A 22665-nucleotide genomic window follows, 5' to 3' on the forward strand; every position below is an offset into this window, starting at 1 on the left:
GTCAAATAAACTAATGATGTATTCTTACTAGAATTCTCCTGAATGGCACATGCTATATATATATATATATATATATATATATATATATATATATATATATATATATATATATATATAAAACTACAATATATTTTTCTGTGTTTGTCTCAGGGTGAGAAGGGTTCTCTTGGTTTGGTTGGTGATGTTGGAGTTCAGGGGCATCAAGGAAAGGAAGGCCCTCCTGGATTTCCTGGTCTGAAGGTACAGTTGCTCATGGCTGCGTTAAGAGCTTCAGAATTATTCAAAGTTATATAATACATAAAACATTTGTGTAGTCCTCTATTTCCAACCTAACCTCTTAAGATAACATACAGTCAAAATTATTAGCCCTCCTTTTAATTAGTTTATTTATTTTTTTAATATTTCCCAAATGATGTTTAACAGTGCAAGGAAATTTTCACAGCATGTCTGATAATATTTTTCTTCTGGAGAAAGTCTTATTGTTTTATTTCGGCTAGAATAAAAGCAGTTTTTAACTTTTTAAAACCCATTTTAAGGTAAATGTATTAGCCCCTTTAAGCATTATTTTTTCGATAGTCTTTAGAACAAACCATCGCTATACAATAACTTGCCTAATTACCCTAATATATATATATGGCAGCACAGTGGCACAGTGGGTAGTGCTCTCGCCTCACAGCAAGTAACCTGTCTAGTTAACCGTATTAACCTAGTTAAGTCTTTAATTGCCACTTTAAGCTGTATAAAAGTTTCTTGAAAAATATCTAGTAAAATATTATCTACTGTCATCATGGCAAACATAAAATAAATCAGTTATTAGGGATGAGTTTTTAAAACTAGTATGTTTAGAAATGTGCTAAAAAAATCTTCTCTCTGTTAAACAGCAATTGGGGGGAAAAATAAACAGTTGGCTAATAATTCAAGAGGGCTAATAATTCTGACTTCAGTTGTCAGTATTTTATTAGTGTATAATTGTATTAGTGGAATGGAAAGGTGGCTAATTCATTACAATTTGTACAAAAAATGTATGATAGTTAAATGAAGGCATGTCTCCCAAACCTTTCCCTCATTGGTGGATGAGTAAATTGTACTCAAATGTATGAAAGCGAATGTACACATTTGAACAAAGTAGCCATTACACCAATAAATAAAATAAAATAAAACCATTTAAAAGTCATTAAACCATTCAAAAGTTATGAATTGCAATGAGGTTGTGTTGCTATTTCTATATAATACCTAATATAAGTTTTTATCAAATAGTTTATGGCACACTTATGTTAATAAAACTCCCAAATGAGGATCTTACCACATTTTAATTGCCTTATTTTTGAGATAGGCAGTCCATTGTAAAATTTGCTTTATGAATTAAATAGTCTTGACATATTTTTATGTTGAGTATATACACTCACCGGTCACTTTATTAGGTACACCTGACCTTACTAGTACTGGGTTGGACCCACTTTTGCCTTCAGAACTGCCTTAATCCTTCATGGCATAGATTCAACAAGGTACTGGAAACATTCCTCAGAGATTTTGGTCCTTATTGACATGATAGCATCACACAGTTGCTGCAGATTTGTCGGCTGCACATCCATGATTTGAATCTCCCATTCCACCACATCCCAAAGGTGCTCAATTGAATTGAGTCTGGTGGCTGTGGAGGCCATTTGAGTACAGTGAACTCATTGTCATTTTCAAGAAACCAGTCAGAGATGATTTGCGCTTTATGACATGGCGTGTTATCTTGTTGGAAGTAGCCATCAGAAGATGGTATGAAGTGGTCATGAAGGGATGGACATAGTCAGCAACAATACTCAGGTAGGCTGTGTGCCAAGAAAATATTCCCCACACCATTACACCACCATCATCAGCCTGAACCAATGATACAAGGCAGGATGGATCCATGATTATATGTTGTTGATGCCAAATTCTGGCCCTACCTCATGAATGTGGCAGCAGAAATCAAGACTCATCAGACCAGGCAACATTTTACCAATCTTCTATTGTCCAATTTTGGTGAGCCTGTGCGAATTGTAGCCTCAGTTTGCTATTCTTAGCTTACAGTAGTGGCACCCGGTGTGGTCTTCTGCTGCTGTAGCCCATCTGCCTCAAGGTTGGATGTGCTGTGCATTCAGAGATCCTCTTCCGCATACCTCGGTTGTAGCTAGTTGTTATTTGAGTTATTGTTGTCTTTCTATCAGCTCAAACCAGTCTGGCCATTCTTCTCTGGCATCAACAAGACATTTGCACCCACAGAACTGCCACTCACTGGATATTTTCTCTTTTTCATAACATTCTTTGTAAACCCTAGAAATGGTTGTACGTGAAAATCCCAGAGGATCAGCATTTTTTGAAATACTCAAACCAGCTCGTCTGGCACAAACAACCATGCCATGTTCAAAGTCACTTAAATAACCTTTAATCCCTATTCTGATGCTCATTTTGAACTGCAGCAGATCATCTTGACCATATCTACATGCCTAAATGCATTGAGTTGCTGCCATGTGATTGGCCGATTAGAAATGTGCGTTAACGAGCAGTTGGACAGGTTTACCTAATAAAGTGGCGGGTGAGTGTATGTGTTTGTGTTAAAGTACAGTACATAATATATGCACTAGATAATGTTGTTTGACATTTAACAACATGTATGCAGTGTATAGACTGTTCTCATTAGAGGACTAATCCATGTTGATAAATAACTATGTGATTTTTGTTTTACCGCTTAGGGTTATTTGGGTATACCAGGCATCCCGGGACGTAAAGGTTCTAGGGTACGGTGTGTGTGAGTGGGTTCATATATTTCCAGTGACACTTGCAGTATAACTGAACACAAGCCAATGTCTTTCTTGTTCTCATTCAATAAGGGAATTTCAGGGACTCCTGGATTCTTTGGCCCTCCGGGACTACCGGTATTTTTTCAGCACCTTAGTCTTGATACCTTGAACATCATAGCTTGATCATATGTGGTTTGACAGAAATTCTTGTGAACATTGTGTTTTTCTCTTTCAGGGGCTTCCTGGGATTCAGGGACCAAGGGGGCCTCCTGGTCTCCCAGGATGCAATGGAACAAAGGTAATGCAGAAGCATGGAGAATCAGTAATTATATCAGTAAACACCAGTGTATATGTATTATTATATTATCCTAAAGGTCTTAGAATGACATTGATTTCTTCTAGGGTGAGCCTGGTCCTCCAGGTTTAATTGGGCCAATGGGGCGTCCTGGAATCCAGGTGAGTCAGATGATAATTAAAAAGTTATACAAGGTGAGATGGAAAAGACTTACCAAGAAACTCACCAATGATCAGTTCAAATCTATGAAATTGATAAATAACTCTAGAGCAAATCAATAAATAATGTGGTATAAACTAATATTACAAAAGTAATTATTATATGCCACACAGTTATTAAATGGCAAATAGCAATATTTTAAAAATATGTTGTTTTGTCTGCAGTGATAGCCTTGTGGGTAGTGTGCCATCATATAGCAAGTAATGTCCCAAATTTAGTCCCGACTCATGCCTCTTTCCCGATCCCATACCCCCACTTTTTCTCAACATATGTTGAGAAACACGGTGGCTGGAATTGCATCCTCTGCATAAAACATATGTAATTTTGGCAGTTCGTTTTGCTGTGGCAACCCCTGATAATTCTGGAACTAAGCTGAACTACACTCGAAAACCCAAAAAATGTATTTAACTGTTTGAGGAAACTGATTGCGGCAAACCATTTTAAGTTTTGAAACAAATTGGTTTAAGTACTGTAAACTAAAATATAAATTGAGTCATGCACACATATATAATTTGTAACTTAAACATTTTAAGTTGAGTTATCAATAATAATATGAATTCCTTACATTTTATATAGCGCTTTTCAGGAAACTCAAAGCACTTTACACATTGGGGGGAATCTCCTCATTCACCATATTGGTGATTGCACACCACATACCAGCTGATTGGAACCTTAATTAAATTCACCTCAACCAGCTAATCAGGCTAGGCATACTAGAAACTTCCAGGGAGATGTGTTGAAGGAAGTTGAATCTAAACTATGCAGAACACCAGCCCTCCAGGACCGAGTTTGGACACCCCTGTATTAAACCTAAGAAACTTCTCTGTGAACTCTTGAATGGAAAGAAAACACACTGCAAATCAACTCGACCAGGCCTTGTCTCTTTAGGTCATGCCATGGGTAGGATTTATGCAAAATTTGGGATATCAGGGTATTCATTTTCCTAGTAGAAAACTCAAATAAGATTTCAGAAACATTGATATAGAGCACTGGTTCTCAACTGGTTTGGCCATGGGACCCTCATTTTTACCTGGTCATAAAGCCGCAACCCAAATTTTCAGGAACTATAATATAAGTTTAGGAATTATAATTCATTTGTATTTATTTGTTAATAAACACAAGTAGTGACAGATAAATCATAAGAAAATCACCAAGACTTACAGATAAGCAATATTTTACTGCTGTCATTTAACAAAATGTATCAAATTAAAGAAATATTACATAGTAAAAACATCAAATACTGTAAACAGTGGTTAGGGTAAGGAAAAGTAAAGTTACCATTAACTAAACTGAACTGTTAATAAAACGTTAACGCTGATCCTGTTGAACAGAACAAACCAGCAAATTAAAGTAAAATGATTAAAATAATCATAACTATTTTTCTAATAATCACCAGTTATTTGCTCTTCTGCTTTTGTGTGGGCTTTCTTGGCCTTTGCTACACGGTGAGCACAGTAAGATGAGCGGAGTGCCTGTACTTGTTTTGAACATGAAGATGTTAGGCACTTTTGTGATGCCCTCAGCTATTGGAGTCGTCTTTGAAAATAGTCCACAGGTTTGTCCTTGCAACTGGGATGTTTGGTTTCTAAATGTTGTTTTAATTTAGAAGGTTTCATGCTCTCTTGTGAGAGCACCTCACTACATATAACACACTGAGGTTTTAAGCCTTTTTTGTCGTCAATATATGTAAATCCACACTTAACATGGTAACACTTTACAATAAGATTCCTTAGTTAATGCATTTACTAACATGAACTAATCATGAACAACACATGTACAGCATTTATTATTCATATTTGAACATTTACTAATGCATTATTAACATCCAATTCCATGCTTGTTAATATTAGTTAATGCACCATGAGTTAACATGAACTAACAATGAACTACTGTATTGTCATAAACCAACATTAACTAACATGAACAAATATAGTAGTAGATGTATTGTTCATTGTTTGTTCATGTTAGTACATGCATTAATTAAAATAAACTAGTGAACCTTATTGTAAAGTGTGACTCTTAACTTATTCGGAGTCATACTTGGACTGAAGTTTCACATGTCAAACGGTATGTTTGTCGCATGCGCATTTCAAAATAAAAGTCTGATATAAGCAAAACAAGTGAAAAATTTGACTTTTTTGATCACACACTCCGCGACTCACTGAAAATGTGGGTCACGATCCACCAGTTGAGAAACACTGATATAAAGAATAAATCTGTTTGGAGGGATTTTGTAACTTTCTAGATCTTAAAGTCTTAAAAACCAAAACAGCACATATTTAAACTGTTATTTTTATTTTTTATTTTTTAACTTGTAACTATTAAAACCTTTGTTATTGTTGTTTTGCAGGGAAGGCCAGGAATCCAAGGACCTAAGGTGTGTTTTATTCAATTAGTCCTTTAAGAAGTGTTAGGCTTAGCACCTTATTTGAAATAAAAGTGCATGATAATTGTATGACAACCAATGATCATTGCTGTTTTAGGGGGAGACCATTTTTATTGCCGCTGCCGAACAAATGATAGGACTTACGGGTCAACAAGGCAGAGCTGGAGATCCAGTAAGAGAATTATGAATGTGAATGCGTTTTTTTATTCGTGACTTATATCATTAATTTTGTTGTATTCTGTTTAATTCTACAGGGTCCACCTGGGTTGCCAGGTGTTCAGGGAAATATTGGACCAGAGGGGCCTAAAGGTAACCCTGTAAGTTGTTCATTTTATTGCTCATCAAGATGAACATTGTTTTTGCATTACCGAGATACTAATGCAACTAATAATGCATTTAGGGACCACAAGGCATTCCTGGATTTCCAGGAGAGAAGGTTAGTTCTGATTTGATAGGCCAGTATTAGTTTGTAAGTGCGTGAGTCTAACATTTTTATGTGTAGGGTAAAGAAGGTCGGAGCATGGGAATACCTGGACCCAGCGGTCAAAAGGTTGATATTTTTTTAGCCTTTATTTTATTTTATTCTGTTCTATTTTATATTTCTGTGTGTTTAAATTTGTTTATGTGGCTCTTTTATAGGGGGAGAGAGGACCCCCTGGTATACCTGGACAAAAAGGCATAAAGTTATTTGCATCAGGACCAAAGGAGCCTAAGGTAACATAACTTTGTTATTTAAACGACATGCATTTTTTTCTTTCTTTATTATATTTCAGTTTGTGTAACCCAAATGAATAAACAATTATATAATCTCATTTTGGTTTCAGGGTGACACTGGGGATTCTGGAGACAGAGGCAGCCCTGGAATAATTGTGAGTATTTATTTGACATGCACTCTTTAAATTGTTAAAAATTACAGTCATTTACTATGGCTATCTGCTCTGTTCTTCAGGGTCTACGAGGTCGTCCCGGTCCTAAGGGGGAGAAAGGGGAAAGAGGAGACCCTGGGGGTCCGGTAAATAAAAAAAATTTGTTTCACTTTTCTTATTTATTTGAATTCTATACATTTCCTACATTTATAAATACATATATTTACATTGATACAATATAGGGCAGAGGTGGGCAAACTACGGCCCGCAGGCCAAATGCAGCCCTCTGAACACCTTCATCCGACCCGTGAGGGAGTTTTTAAAATGTTGCTTCTGAGAAAAGGATTGGTTTCAGAACTAGTAAATTAATGATGCAACACAATTGAACGCCATTTGATGGCATTATTGCACACGGTACAGTTAGCGCAACCAGTAGAATTTGAACACAGTCTCGCATAATACAACGCACTGAATGACTGAAAATAAGTCAGGCAAAAATTTGACTCTGAATGTCGTGTGTTTAAGAAAGAATGGACAACAAAATACTTCTTGACCAATATCGGACAGAAAGCGGTAGGTCTAATATGCCAAGAAAGTATTGCTGTTTTTTAAGATTACAACCTAAGGGGCCGATCACACCGAACGCGCATTTACGTTCCAAAAACGCGAGGTGTGCTTTTTAATGTCGTTAGTCAACGACTGAATCAGCTGGGTATTTTGCGAGAGTGTTGCTGTTGATATTAAAATGACTTTATTTTCAGGCTCATTGTTCACATTAACACACTCATAATACCATGATTCAGAATAACAAAGACTCAAGATTCTTTTCCGTTTTATCTCATAGTTTTAAAATTATAATTATGAGCATATTATTACTAGCTCAAATTAGATTATTGTAAATTTGACCGAATAGTAAACTTTAAGAATGATTTTTAATGTGATTTTTCTGTCCGATATTACATGTTTCATGCATACTGCCACTATTAATAAAAGTTTTTTTTTTGAAGGATTTGACATGTGGCCCTACACTTGGTTTACAAAACATGATGTGGCCCTCGGGTCTAAAAAGTCTGCCCACCACTGATATAGAGAGATGTATTATAATGTTTGCATGAGCTATTCATCCATTCATTTAAGAAAAAAACTTAATAGCCACACATTTCAGTTATTTATTTGAATTTTATTGTGTATTTTTTACATTTGGCATATATTCATCAAATGTTGCTCATTTGAAATGATTTTCAGGGTAAACCTGGAAAAGAGGGGCTACAAGGAGAGTTAGGCTCTAAGGTATATACTTTTTCAACTAAGATTTTTAGTGTGACTGCCAGAACTTTTTAAATAACCTATATATGATAGATGAGAGTAATTTGTAGACTGACTTTGCTATTTTATTCTTTCAGGGAGGGAAGGGAGATAAAGGCTATCCCGGAGATACAGGCATAGAAGGGGAGAAGGTATCTATTTTTCTGTCTGTCTGTCTATGTACAGTAAAAAAGTTGGACATTTTAAATGCAGTGCATGTTGTTCTTGTGGATATTAAAAATGAACCTTAATTTTGGTGTCAGATCATCAGATTTTGAGACCAAAAAGGACAGTCTTGCATAAGAGCACAATTGCAAAACAGTGCAGAAGTGCATGGACATTTCTGCAGATGATTTACAGACAATGTGCAAATTAAAAAGCAAAGACATAACATCTCATTTACATATTGATCAACAAAATAAGTGCATCACAAATTAGCCAGGTGGGAATTAATTAAAATTAGTGCTCATAAGATGCAGGTAATCTACTATGATCAGCCACGGAACAATATTTATTTATTTTTCTATTGGGATAAGTGGGGGCTAGATAAATATGTCTGCTAAGAAAATAAAAAATAATCATGTATTTATGCGAGATGCATATTAACATATTTGGCAATATGTTCAGGCGATGTGCTCCTCTGTCATTCAAATAAACATGCGTGGAAAGCATTTTCTGCCTTATACCACAGGCATTGTTTTCTGTGGTCCCTCCTCCTGACAAAAACTGCAGCCATTTCAACCACAACATTTAAGACATGCTTTTTGGACATCAATTAATGGTGCAAATTCCTAATTTGAGCAGCGCAAACATTAGTAAATCACAGATGCATGCTTAATTTAAAAACTACCCTTCCATAAAATTAGCGTCTCACCAGGAAGCTCCTACAAATGCTTATTGAAAAAGGTCAGGTGCAAAAATAGGAGTGTCTATGGGTTCTTTTAGCACTCTTGTGCATGTGTTAATAACAACAAGTACTGTTTAGCACCGTTTGTGCTAGAGCAGGCCATTAGTAAATAACGCTCCAGGGACCGACGAGTCTTCGCTGAGGCCAGCTTCCAGCCTCCACTGCTGACACTGCAGCTCTGCACAAGACTTTTGGCCAGCGGAGAAATTAAAATGGTCGTGGCCAACTGAGTCAGGTTTCTCTCAAGGTTTTTTTCTTCACTCTCCTATCGGTGAAGTTTTTTTTCCCTCTCCGCTGTCACCTCTGGGTTGCATGGTTCAGGATCGGTAGAGCTACGCATCGATGAAATTGCTCTTCAGTGTTTGGACTCTCAGTAATGACTTTAAACCACACTGAACTCAGCTAAACTGAACTGAACTTAAACACTAAAAACTGAACTACCCTGATCCAGTTACTATGAACATTTATGTAAAGCTGCTTTGACACAATCTACATTGTAAAAGCGCTATACAAACAAAGCTGAATTGAATTGAATAGTAAATCTGGCCCCATATTTGTATTAATCTGTTTCTTTGTGTATATTTCTAGGGTCAGAAGGGTAACCCTGGCCCCCCTGGTACGCCTGGAGAGGTAATGATACATTCATTTATGGAAGTTGTACAATCTCTTGATGTTTAATTTTACTTTAACCAAATTGAGGAATGCATATTTTTGTGTTGCTTACATTTAATCTGTATTTTAGTTCATTGTAATAAATACAGAGGTCAAAGGTCAAAAAGGGGATCCTGGGCCACCAGGACTTCTTGGTTTACGAGGTAGTGAAGGTTAGTAACAAAATAAATTAATAACATTCATGCACAAACAAAAGAGTAATGAAAAGTCAAAGGATTTAACAAAAAAATGCTCTTTTTATAAAAGGTTTCTATGGTTTTCCTGGATATCAAGGACTTCCAGGTAAATGATGTATCTGTAATTATACTTTTTTCCACACGCACAAACAAATGTTAACTTCCTCCTTTTTAAAATATGTTAGGGACCCCCATACAAGGACCTAATGGAAAACCAGGTCTACCAGGGTTTAAAGGTTTGAAAGGGGATAAAGGAGAGCCTGGACCTGACATCACAGGACCCAAAGGTCGTGATGGCCAACGAGGGGAACAAGGACCCCCTGGTGATCCTGGACTTCCGGGACCTTCAAGTAACTTTTGTCAAATGCTGTCAAATACAAAATCATTTATTAACAAACTTGTTGCAGCAAATTTTGGTATTTGCATGTCTCAGTGGCATGTCTGTTTGTTCACCTTTTCCACATCCCCAGATGTCATAAGCCGTTTGGGACTCAAAGGACTCAAGGGTGATAAAGGTCTAATAGGCCCTGAGGGTCTGCGTGGGGATCCTGGGAACCAAGGTGAGATTTAGCTTTCTAACAGAGTATGTTCAAATGAATATTCCTGGTTCAAGTGTAAAATTAAACTCAAATTAAGCTTTGTTTATTTGAAAGTGCCCTATAAAGAAATCTGGGTATACCTAGCCATAGTCAAATAATAACAACCCCGGCTCATTCTGAAGACGTTGTCCCGTGGCTGTTTCTGGAGACCGCAAATTATTTCCCGGGAGGTACGTATTTTTGCAGTTTTTGTTTTCGTGAATCCGCGAGAGGCTGCTGTGTGCACTTTTTTGCATCTCAGCGCACCCGCGCTGTTCTCGCGTAAACTCACCAGAGGCCACTGTCGATTGACCGTCTGACTGACTGACTGAATGATTGACTAGGCGACATGCCAATCGACTGACCCACCCTCCTCCTTCCCTAAACCCAACCAATTTCATCGGTTGACCCTCCCACCCAATCAACGATTTACAAAAGTCGTCCAGAAAAAGAAAAGCCCTCGTCTGATTTTTACCAAGTTTTCAGATTTTACCACATTGTCACCCTGTTATGAACGTGTTCACTTTATTTTTTGGATTCTGTTTTTGTCTTACCTGATTTCTGGAACCGCTCCCCCTCGGACTTGAACCCGGTCGCCGTTGTCGTGGTCAACTCCACTTTGCTTCTCAAGTCTGCCGACATACACGATGAGCTAACTGGACAAACTGGTTACAGTGGAAAAGCCCTCCACATGGAGGTAAGCTGTCAGCTGGAAATCGCAAAAAGGAACCGCGTCATACTGCCCCGTAGCGTTCACTTAAAAAAATGCAGCCATACGTACCTCCGGCTACATAATTCTAGGTCTCCAGAAACGTCCACGGGAATACGTTTTCATAATGAGCTTGTGTTGAATAAAAAGGGATCAGCGTATGGAAATGGCAATACTGTAAGTCTCAAACATCTTTGTTTCTTTGTTCTTATACAGAGAATTAACTCCGTGTTAGAGCAGAGCTTATTAATATTCATGACCATTGCAAATATGGTCAATTCAGAGCTTTCTGGAGGTTGTTGAACTTACCCATGGCACTTACCTACTATGTAGAACATTTCTGAACACATATAGCTAATTACATAATTCTATTATTTGTCATTTTAATACAGGAGAGCAAGGAGATCTGTGCAGGCTATGTGCTGCTTCTGCTGCTGATCCTGGTCCTCCAGGACAACCTGGGGATTCAGGCGAACCCGGCAAACCAGGTGAACTCATCAAGTTGGCCACAGCTATTCATAGCAACCTTTTCAGTTTAGGTGCAGCACATTTAAAATTAACTGGAAAATTAGAGATATATTGATAATGTATCCGTTAGTCCAGTTTAGAACCCAATAAGGTTGGTCCAATTCCAAACTTGGTAAGCCAAGTACAGTCATCATCAAGTTGGCCAGAAACAGAAAGATGCCTCGCAATATCCTTGAATCCACCAGTTGTCTTCTTTTTCATCTAATTGCCTTTAAAACTCATCTTAAGATCACCTGTATCTCTGTTTTGAAATCTAACTGAAGGTGGATTTAATATTTAAAAAATCAGAACAAATCAGGCTCAGTGTTTTGGAAATAATGTTATCAGCAAATGTTAGTAATTTACTGCATACATTTTTACTGTATATATTTATTGATCATTTCTTGGTATTTAGTTAGAACATTTTCCATACTTTCAGTTCCCATCTAATTGATATATAGATTTTTTTTATTTTGGAAGTTGGTTTCACTAATGAACATCAGATCGATTAACATTAATAAACAATTTCTCCAGGTGCTGTTGGAATTCAAGGTAATAAAGGATCCAGAGGCTTGAAAGGTCCAATTGGTCCAGCTGGTCCTCCGGTCAGTTTATCTACATAGCTGTTATCATCCTCATTAAAAGCAATCATTTGTCCAGATTGTTTAGTTGACATTTTAACGTTTTATGTTCACAATTATAGTTGAATGTGTTGATTTCTGATTGATTTAATATGATGATTTATTATTACTGAAGAGTTTAAATGTTTTCACAGGGTTTCTCAGGTCTTACAGGTTTTCCAGGGCCTTCAGGCCCCAAGGGAGAAATGGGGATGAAATATGAGATTGGGGAAAAAGGCTTTAAAGGAGACACTGGTGCAGTAGGACTATTGGGATTAAGTGGACAAGATGGTTTACCAGGCATCCCTGGCTTCAAAGGGCCACCGGGAGAAAAAGGAAAGCCAGTAAGTACTTGAAACCGTATCATTAATTAACTGTCTTTTCGGCTTGGTCCCTTTATTAATCCGGGGTCACCACAGTGGAATGAACCGCCAACTTATCCAGCATATGTTCAACACAACGGATTACAAGTTATTGTATAACGATGGTTTGTTCTGTAGACTATCAAAAACAAAATATAGCTTAAAGGGGCTAATAATATTAACCTTAAAATGGTGTTTAAAAAATTAATAACTGCTTTTATTCTAGCCAAAATAAAACAAATTTGATCAAAAATATGATCAGAGATACTGTGAAGATTTCCTTGCTCTGTTGAACATAATTTAGGAAATATAAAAAAAAAAAAATCAAAGGGGGCGAATAATTCTGACTTTAACTGTATACACGCACGCATGCACACACACACACACACACACACACACACACACACACACACACACACACACACACACACACACACACACACACACACCGTTACAAAGTTTCTATTTACAGAATTAATAATAATAATAATGAAACTTGCAATGAAACTTTTAGTCAACAAAATGTGCGATAGGGACCATTAAAATGAAGTATTACCAATTATTTAACTAATAAATTCAATTCTTTAATTATTGAAATTTTAAGTTAATTGGTAATTTTAAACAAATGAATTATCACAAATTATATGGCTACAATGTTGTGAATATCACCTTTAACAAATAACAAATAAAATATCATTAAAAACAAAAGCATGTTTTATGATCAGTGTCATTGGTTGGGCAATTCTAGAATTTATTGAAATATTATGACAGGTATTTTAAATAGTGACATAACATAATTCAAAATCCTATCAATGACACAATTACAAATATTAGATTTCAGAATTAAATAAATAGAATTATTAAAATAATAAAAATGAATACATCAATTTTTTATTATCAGCATTTTATTATTAAATCCACTGTTTAAACAATTACATTTATTACAGGATTAAATAATTAAAGCATAGGTGTTAAATAGCATAACTTATTATATTGTTTAAATATATATTTATATATATAAATGTAACTCTTTAAATAGTATAGTTGAAAATAAAAAAAACCCAAAGGTTTTATAAAGCCCAACTTGCCATTGGTGTTTATTATAATTATAGTTTGCTCAACTTTCACCTATTGCCAACAAAGCTTTAGCTGTCACCCAAGTTATATTTGGTAATTATATGCTGGGATGATCATCCCATCATTGTCTGGGGCACAACACATTCTTCACCTTTGCTTTGTTGTAAAAGCATTGTGGGAAAAACCTTTATATAGACCAAAATCACGATCACAGCATAAGCACGCAACTTCCTCTGTGCTGGAATCTGATGGCTAATTAACAAGGTGCGTAAACTACAGAAGAGTCAGAGCTGTCGGTGGTCTGTGTTTGCAAACGCATCTGCAGGATTATTAAACGGCACACACACACACGTAATGAAGAGCTCTGTGGAGAGTGCCCAGTGCCCTTCCAGCTGCAACCCATCACTGGGAAACATCCATACACAATCATTCACACACATACACTGCGGACAATCTAGCTTACCCAATTCAACCATACCACGTTTTTGGACTGGTGGGGAAAACTGGAGCACTAGGAGGAAACCCACGCCAACACAGGGAAAACATGCAAACTCCACATAAAAATGCCACCTGACCTAGCCGGGGCTTTAATAATCAACGACCTTGTTGCTGTGAGGCGATTGTGCTACACACTGCACCACCGCGCTGCCCTTGAAATCATATCCTTTGACATAACTGAAATAGCACTTGTCTAAATTTGTATACTCAACATTAAAGTAACAAATCTGTATATATTAAGTGAACTTGAAACAAATTTATTTTTCAGAGTGCTTTAGCTCCTAAAGGCGATCAAGGATATCCAGGTGTTGGTGGGGAACAAGGTAGCACAGGTCCAATGGGAAGTCAAGGGTCAATGGGTGTTGGGTCACCAGGGGCACCTGGAGAAAAAGGAAATTTGGGAGTAGTGGGCCGGCAAGGAAATCTTGGAGATCCAGGTATGAAGTCATGCAGTGTATGTTAAAATAACATTTTTTCTGTAGTTTACTATACCTAGAAACAGTGTAGCCTAACACTAGCTAGGAGTTAAATTGTTAAAGCCCAGATATGATGAATGGAAAAACTAATACAAAGGTGTTTGTGCAGAAGATGACAAAAGCTATCCAAATTCAGTAAAACTCTAACATGTATCTACTAGTGGCGCAAAGGAGAAATAGACTCAAATGTTACGTTTGCATCCTGCAGGTGAAAAGGGATCTCCAGGACCAGTACAAACAATACCTGGAGACCCAGGAGAGCCTGGACTGCCTGGTTCACCTGGTCTACCAGGACCTCCAGGTAAACAGTGGGGATAAAAGACTTGTAAGATGGACAAGCAGACTAAGAGGAAAATGTATAATGGTTTTAATGTGTGTATTAGGTAATGAAGGTTGTGCTGGGGTTCAAGGATTCCCAGGATTGTGTGGGTTAAAAGGAGAGAAAGGACTCTCAACACCAGGAGATACTGGACTTACTGGTCCAAAAGGTGGGTAAGAAGCTCATGCAAATGCTATAAGTCAAATAACAAATGAAACAACTAATTCTGCTAATTTAATTACTTGGTTTTAAACTGTATTCAAATTTGTAGATATTTCTAATTAAATGATGTCATCATATGATGACACCCCAGTCTGATTTCAATTTCATTTAATTGTTGTAGGTGATAAGGGTGTGAAAGGGAGGCAAGGTTCACCTGGTTGTGGAAGTATAGGCCGTCCTGGACCTCCAGGGCCACCTGGAATGCCTGGCCCAAAGGTCAGTGTGGTGACGCCCATTGCTGGATAGATTAAATAATGGCAGAGCTTTGTAGCAATTTGTATCAAAGCTTCCATCATTCAGCATTAAAATTATACAATGAAACCAGTTTAATGAAATAGAATTTATTAAAATTCATATCTCAGGGTGAAATAGCATTTGGCTGCCCAGGGGCAAGGGGTAGAGAAGGTCTGCCAGGAGATGAAGGTTGCCTTGGTCCACCAGGAATCTCTGGTCCTCCTGGATTATCTGGATGTCGAGGTCAAAAAGGACAGGATGGACCACCTGGAGAATTTGGTTGGTGGAATCTTTGTTAATGCACTTAATTACTCATAATTTCTTCCCTAAGGAATATGCAAAGTACACACACCAAAGTATACATACAGTCATTGCAAGTTTTTTTTTTCCTTTTTCCGTCAATTGGCTAAGTTTCTTCCTTACCACTGTAAGCCTCTGGCTTGCTTGGCTGGGACTTGTGGAGCTGTGCATCGATAAGAGTTGCTCTTCAGTGTTTTGGATTTCTGCAGTGGCATTTGCATTACACTGGACTAAACTGAATGAAACTAGAACTTTACTAGAACTTTATTTGTTACACTTTTTTGACACAATCTACATTGATTGTAGATGATTTTATACCTTTTAATAGGGATGATTTTTATACATTTTTTGCCCCAAAACACTTAAATATCTGTCCACCTTTTACATAAAATCTTTCCATCTAGGTGTGCAGGGTTTTGATGGTTTTCCTGGAGTGGCTGGTGTTCCAGGATGCTGTATATCAGGGGCCAAAGGAGATGAAGGTCCCTCAGGAATCAGAGGAGCAGATGGACCCCCTGGTATGTAAATTTGACATTTGTAGATACTTGGTAAAAATTTGAAAAATAAATTGATGGCAAAATGGAATGAAGATACCATAGCCGCAGGACATTATGCATAGTAGGACGAATCCCCTCAATGAAGGTCACTGGGGCACATACTGTATATTGTTTTTAGGTTTGCCAGGTTTGAAAGGGCCACAAGGTGAAACTGGACTACCTGGATTGAGCATACCTGGTGTAACAGGTGTGGTTGGGATACCTGGGATCTTTGGACCAGTTGGTGCAGTTGGTTTTCGGGGACCAAAAGGTTTCCAGGGTCGAGATGGTTCCCCAGGATTTCCAGGTACTCTACATCTCTCATTTTTGGAACTTTGACGCTAATCAAATTTATGCCAAGATGATATTTTCCATTGTGTAGCAACAATTTTAATGGGTCATGAAACCTTTTGTGTTAGAGTCTGACATGGCTAAAGACACCAGTAATTGATGACTTATTACAATTAACTCTAATTGCACCATAAGGAGGTGAGGATCGAGGAAAGAGAAGGCTTCTTGAGGAGTTTTGTTTCAGTAAACAGGTGGATTCTTTGCACAGTTCTTTTCATTTTGATGCAAGATACATTTTAGCACAAATAAAAAGCAGTTGATAATGGAATAATACATTATAATACAATTGTGATAAAAACTAATTTAAAAAAGTGTTTTGTGGAGGTTGAAACTATTACACTATAAACAATTATCTCTATTATTCAATCCTGACCTGACCTGTTCTGACATTCTATCCTACCCATAAGATTATGCTACAGGCTATTTGAATGGTTGTGAGGTTAGTGTTAATGATTTGAGTGAGTTAAGGAAGATATAAGCCTTATATCATACCACTTCACACCGAAATTTACACTGGTTGCACAATCTAAAGGGTAGCATACTTCGTCTTCAGATATGCTGCCTAATTTTGAATGGGTGGTAGGTCAATCTGACATGGTTGGACAAATCGACAGAACATACAGTATATATTTAATGATGATGCTGTGAAGTGATGCCACAGGATGCCAGGATATATAATTTAACTTGATTTAAATCCTCTGCCCTCATTATTTTTCCTTGTGTCCTTTTCTCAAGTCCTGAAGGGATGGAGCTAAGACATGAGGATATGAAGCAAAGAAAGGAAACAAGGATGCAAAATTAGAATTGAGAAGCGTTTATTGACAAATCTAGATTTTGAACCCCAAACTAACACTGTCTTCTACAATACAGCACAAACGCCTCAGTTGAATCTCAAAACAACCTAGATTAGAGCTTTAATAACCATTTAAGCTGTTCTTTCTAAGAGGTTGAGTATGCCCTTTGGTCGATCTGCTTTGTTTTGCTCAGGTATACGGGGAGATCAGGGCAGTCCTGGAATGACTGGCCCACCTGGAGTAGATGGAAATCCTGGACCACCAGGGCTCCGGGGACCTAAAGGTTCAAACATTCACATATACAAACACAGCAGTGATATTGATTAAAGGTACTTTTTATTTTCTTTTAAAACAATATTAATTTATGTCTTCAATCTCTTATCAGGTTTAATGGGAAGGAATGGGGTCCCAGGTGATGAAGGAAAGCCTGGGGAGCCAGGAGACCCTGGGCCCCGTGGCCCAAAGGGACAATCATCAAATGTTACGTCTCCAGGAGAACTTGGTCCTCCTGGCCTACCAGGTGACTCATTCAACAGTTACATTTAAAGATTCCAGTTCAATATGCTGCTATGTGTCTGCATTCAGTTTGTCTGCAATCTCAGCTTTTGATAAAACTTGGGAGACTTTCAGGCTTTATGACATCCTCTGTGTTTTAGGTCTCCTTGGTCTGCCTGGTAGTAAAGGGGAAATAGGACTTCCAGGCATTTGTGGGCAATGTGGGAAGAATGGCGTTCCAGGCAGTTCTGGTCCACCAGGTATAGATGCTGAAATCCAAAACCTTGCTGTCTGCATTAGAACGAAGTATAAACATTCTATTTTTTAGGCCCTCCTGGTGACCCTGGCATAAAGGGGCTTCCTGGAAATCAGGGTCTTAATGGAAACTTTGGAGATCAAGGAGTTATGGGGTTTCCAGGCAAGTATATGTACACCCATTATTGTAAAAGTGGATTCAACATCACGATGCTTCATAGTGCATTTCCACAAATCATTTCACTTGTTAAAATGTGTTAATCATTTTATCTTGCAGGAGTGAAAGGTGTTAAAGGTTCACCTGGTTTTCACGGGGAGCCTGGGATTCCTGGTGTTCCAGGACCAAATGGACCAAAGGGGATCAAAGGTGATCCTAGCCCCCCTGGGCCAGAGACTCCAGGACTACTTGGTGAGAAGGTATCATTTTCAAAATGTTGTCAAAAAAGTGACATTCTAATACTGTTCTAAACCCTAATGCTTTAGTTACCTTATATGGTAACACACTAAACCACTACACTCTATTTGGATTATGTCTTTATTCTGTCAGGGTGAACCAGGGTGTGCTGGGGGTACAGGGAAGAAAGGTGACAAAGGTATATGTGGAATAAATGGGATCCCAGGTTTCTCTGGAGTACCTGGGGAAAGAGGAGTAACTGGAGTGACAGGAGATCCAGGTATTAAATTTATAAAACTTTAATTGAACTTGAAGGTTTCCAAGTTGATAAGTTACCAGTTTCTTCTAAAAATACTCAACTGGAGATTTTTCAATTTGTGGATTTCATTGAACTGATCTCAAGCTGGTGAAACAAAAGACTCTTATGGGCAAATTAGGCATACTTGTGGTGGCACCATTTCAGTGTCTGTCCAGTAAAGTTTATAATGACAAAGCTAATTACATGGTCAGATACAAGTCATACCGATCTGGGCCAACATCAGCAGCATCTCAGTCAGCATACATATGTTGTTCTCTCTTGAGTCTCTTCTGTACTTTTTTGTTTGTGAGAGCACTATAATCTGGGTAATGCTCTAAGTAATGTTTTGTATACTGTCAAATTCTTTTTTATTAAATAACAATATTTTGTTATGTATTGTGATTTTTATCAGGACCCCCAGGAGAAGCTGGTGATGATGGGTTTGATGGATTTCCAGGTCCACCTGGATGTGAAGGACCCTGTGGTCCACCAGGTATGATCTCATTCTAGATTTTTAAATGCAAAGTAAAATAAAACCCATAAAGACAAACAAACACCACATACGTGTATTTTGTAAAACATTACAAATTCACACGAGCTGTTTGGTTCAGTAATTTTCTGTATTTTATAAGGTGTTCCTGGCTCGCCTGGAGATCCTGGACCTCCAGGACCTCGGGGAGAACAAGGCAGAGATGGCATTCCAGGGTCAGCCGGAGAAAAAGGAGACAGAGGGTGTAAGACACAGCACACAAAACTGTAAACATGCAGAATTATTCTAAATAAACAATATTGATTTTGTTGTTTAAGGCACTATGACTGGGGATTCTGGCCTACCTGGCATCAAGGGTGAGAAAGGTATGTCCATGCTTAGAAAGCCCACCATTCTAACATACTGATCCTAAACACGTACCCATGCTTACACAATCTGTATACACCTAATGTCAGGCATTAAAGGCACCCGTGGACCACCAGGGCCATGTGGGCCACCAGGACCCTGTGGCCCATCTGGAGAAATTGGTTCTCCAGGCAAACCCGGAGAAAAAGGGCAACGTGGGTGTTCTGGACCACCTGGTGTCTGTATTAGTGGCCCAAAAGGAGAGCGAGGACCTAATGGGTTTCCTGGTCCACCAGGTGATTAGTTATCTTTGATTGTCAGTGATGCTTTATATTGCTAATACCTATAAATTCCCTCACCATATTAAACTTGCAAGCATTTGTGTAGTCCCAAAAAAGTGATTTACTATTATTTAGTTTCTGTAAAATGTTGCTACATAGTGTGCTTGGTAACCTGTTCTACTTAAAAAAAGATGTTTTTTGTGTGTTTATATGTAATTACAGGCCTCCAAGGACCATGTGGGCCTCCTGGAGACCCAGGTCCAGGCCTTAAGGGAGATAAAGGCTGTGTCGGGCCCCAAGGACGCGTAGGACCACCTGGTTGTACTGGTGACCGGGGAACTCCAGGTGAACCAGTAAGTGGACACAAAAGAGTACAAGAACTAGGGTGAAATTTTAAATTCAAAAAATGATGTACAGTTTTTATTAAAGAGCCATTATTATGTATTAAAAAAGATCATATTTTGGTTTTAGGGGTCTCCAACTGATAAGCTATACTTTTTGATAAGCATGCAAGGTCAAAAAACACCCATTGTCTTATAATATGCATTTATATTTACCTAATTATACCAACTCCCATATTATTCATTCAGCGATTCATTTGTTCCTGCTCTTATTGGTCCGATGACCCAGTCTATTGTGATTGGTCGACATGCGTTCAGCGTAAGACAGAGAAATGCCCACCAAGGCTTATCAACAAATTTATTGTAGCCAGAGCATTAAACCAATGCTATTAAACACCAGCATATTGCTGAACAAAAAGCTGAACTATTTTGAAACTTGACTGCCACACATGTGTAGGAACTTCTGATGGTGGCCATAGCAACGACAAACAGAAGTGGATTGTGAGCTCACAAACATATTTAAATCAGCAAACAAAGCGGCACGAGTCGCATTTTCAACGTGGTTTTAGATGCGATTTGAGAATATAAGTCGTTAACCAGATACAGTACAAACGGTTACAAGTAACAAAACACAATTAAATACATAATTTGCAAGATATAGAAAACAAGGAGGCAGCCATTTTAATCGCACTTACTTACACTTGTGAAATGGAGGAAGAAAATTATCCATGAACTGTTTGCTGTGAAGCTCCTGTCAAGCTCTGACAGTCCCATACATCAATAGTCTTTTCTGATCCTTCCTATGACAAACTGCCGATGAATCCCCCGTTGTAAGCATGTAGATTGCTGAAGCACTGATCAGAAAAATGACAAGAACACAGCGCAAGGCTGGGGCTATAATGCTAAGGTATTTTTGCATAATTAAACTTCAACCACAGCCTCATCTTTAGGTAGGGAAAAATAACACTAACTTTCCCTCACACTTCAGAGCATAACATGTTTAACATGATTCAACCGGGATCTGCTACAGCGTCTGTCTTCCTCTTTTTCTTTCTACAGTGTTTGTGTGTGGGGCTGAGATTTCAATTTTTCCTGGTTCTGCACGTGCAACAAATGAGTGGGGCTTGAGTTCCTACACAACTAAATACTCGTTACATCTGTGATTCATTCGAACCACTATGAGTCGACTTCTTTTATAGATGAATCAATAGTTTTTAAACATGGTGCACTTCCAGATTTAAGCCTTCGCTTAATATTTCACTTTACTTAGTGCTGTGTAACACACTGCATGGAAGGTCATTTTCAAAAACCCATAACAGGGGCTCTTTGTGTGAATCAGTGTTATTTTATTCACATACTATTACAGTAATTTTTTAATCTTGTATTGTAATCTTGTTTAATTGAAATGTTGAGTTTGTTTAATAGATCCAGTCATGTGATGAGCTGTCATGTTTCCAGGGTAAAGATGGAGATTGTGGTTTAAGGGGTCCAAAAGGAAATATAGGGCCTTTGGGTAGAGTTGGACCAGATGGTAAGAAATCTATGCATTTAATAAAAATATATTAGAATTGTGAATTAATTAAATTTGTAGACCAATAGATAAATATTACATTTTTCATTACTTTTTCTATAATTGCTTTAAAGGACAAAAAGGACAGTGTGGTCCTGTTGGACCTGCTGGATTAAAAGGTTGTAAAGGATCTCCTGGAACTAAAGGTGATTGTTTATAAACTGGCATACTATTATACAATCATATTTAAAAAAAAAAACATGACCATTTGTGGTGTCAAAATATAAAAATGTTTTTATCTTTGTCATTATTTAGGGCCAAAAGGCTGTGATTACACTGTTGAGATCTTTTCTACACCAGGAGATCGCGGATTTCGTGGAAAAACCGGTCAGAAAGGAGAACCAGGGGATAATGGAGATAAAGGATTGCGAGGTCTAAAAGGTACAGCATCACAAGCACACCTCCCAATGTGTGTATTTGATGTTTTGTGTCATTGTGTATTTGCATAATTTTCATCTTTTAGGAACAAAAGGTCAAAAAGGAGATATAGGAGCAAATGGACCTGATGGATCTAAGGGGATGCTCGGGCTGCAGGGAGACAGTGGAGAAAAAGGACTAAAAGGTAGGACTTAAAGTGTTCAAACAATACAGATCTTGTTTGGAAATATGTCTCCATACAGCAGATTGTCATTTGTGTGTGACAAAGGAATTCCTGGTGCTGTTTTGACTTCTTAACACATTATATAAGTGCTATAAGTTTTTGCTTTTGATTCATATACAATAAAATGTACATGCATACATTCAGCCTGGCACAGGATTGTTTTGGATGTTCTGTCAGGTTATAAAAGATGTTTTGTTGTATCTAAATTGCTAGGCAAAGGACTACATGTTTTGTTTTTTCGATTCAGACCAAAACAACGAAGCCAGCTGAAATACAAGTGTACACTTTTAAAAAAAGCTTTCTATTTTAATAATTGCTAATTTTATATTATCACAAAAAAAGTGAAATAATAGGGTTCCTTATTATTTCTTATTATTTGTATTATTTCTTATTTTTTTCTTTTACAAACACAAAA

At 37.6% G+C, this 22665-nt stretch overlaps 1 protein-coding gene across 1 annotated transcript in view; it reads left to right on the top strand.

The window, feature by feature from the left end:
- The window catches only part of col4a3 (collagen, type IV, alpha 3), a 57703-nt gene that overhangs the window by 27035 nt on the left and 8003 nt on the right, over nt 1-22665 (top strand). The window contains exons 3-47 of the mRNA XM_087284420.1: nt 151-240; nt 2724-2768; nt 2862-2906; nt 3007-3069; nt 3174-3227; nt 5636-5662; nt 5769-5843; nt 5926-5988; nt 6072-6107; nt 6174-6221; nt 6311-6385; nt 6496-6540; nt 6621-6683; nt 7783-7827; nt 7941-7994; nt 9338-9379; nt 9492-9573; nt 9668-9703; nt 9783-9947; nt 10068-10157; nt 11277-11372; nt 11926-11996; nt 12167-12355; nt 14217-14385; nt 14633-14725; nt 14808-14912; nt 15087-15181; nt 15328-15478; nt 15904-16017; nt 16175-16342; nt 17374-17463; nt 17566-17700; nt 17837-17935; nt 18004-18093; nt 18208-18347; nt 18478-18604; nt 19035-19115; nt 19255-19356; nt 19430-19477; nt 19568-19753; nt 19961-20091; nt 21538-21610; nt 21724-21795; nt 21905-22030; nt 22113-22211. Of these exons, the coding sequence (XP_087140546.1) occupies nt 151-240; nt 2724-2768; nt 2862-2906; nt 3007-3069; nt 3174-3227; nt 5636-5662; nt 5769-5843; nt 5926-5988; nt 6072-6107; nt 6174-6221; nt 6311-6385; nt 6496-6540; nt 6621-6683; nt 7783-7827; nt 7941-7994; nt 9338-9379; nt 9492-9573; nt 9668-9703; nt 9783-9947; nt 10068-10157; nt 11277-11372; nt 11926-11996; nt 12167-12355; nt 14217-14385; nt 14633-14725; nt 14808-14912; nt 15087-15181; nt 15328-15478; nt 15904-16017; nt 16175-16342; nt 17374-17463; nt 17566-17700; nt 17837-17935; nt 18004-18093; nt 18208-18347; nt 18478-18604; nt 19035-19115; nt 19255-19356; nt 19430-19477; nt 19568-19753; nt 19961-20091; nt 21538-21610; nt 21724-21795; nt 21905-22030; nt 22113-22211 (4093 nt within the window). The remainder of the gene's footprint in view (nt 1-150; nt 241-2723; nt 2769-2861; nt 2907-3006; nt 3070-3173; nt 3228-5635; nt 5663-5768; nt 5844-5925; nt 5989-6071; nt 6108-6173; nt 6222-6310; nt 6386-6495; nt 6541-6620; nt 6684-7782; nt 7828-7940; nt 7995-9337; nt 9380-9491; nt 9574-9667; nt 9704-9782; nt 9948-10067; nt 10158-11276; nt 11373-11925; nt 11997-12166; nt 12356-14216; nt 14386-14632; nt 14726-14807; nt 14913-15086; nt 15182-15327; nt 15479-15903; nt 16018-16174; nt 16343-17373; nt 17464-17565; nt 17701-17836; nt 17936-18003; nt 18094-18207; nt 18348-18477; nt 18605-19034; nt 19116-19254; nt 19357-19429; nt 19478-19567; nt 19754-19960; nt 20092-21537; nt 21611-21723; nt 21796-21904; nt 22031-22112; nt 22212-22665) is intronic.

This window comes from Danio rerio, chromosome 15 (genome assembly GCF_052040795.2).
Source record: "Danio rerio strain M-AB ecotype USA chromosome 15, GRCz13ab, whole genome shotgun sequence".
Classification (NCBI taxonomy): domain Eukaryota; kingdom Metazoa; phylum Chordata; class Actinopteri; order Cypriniformes; family Danionidae; genus Danio; species Danio rerio.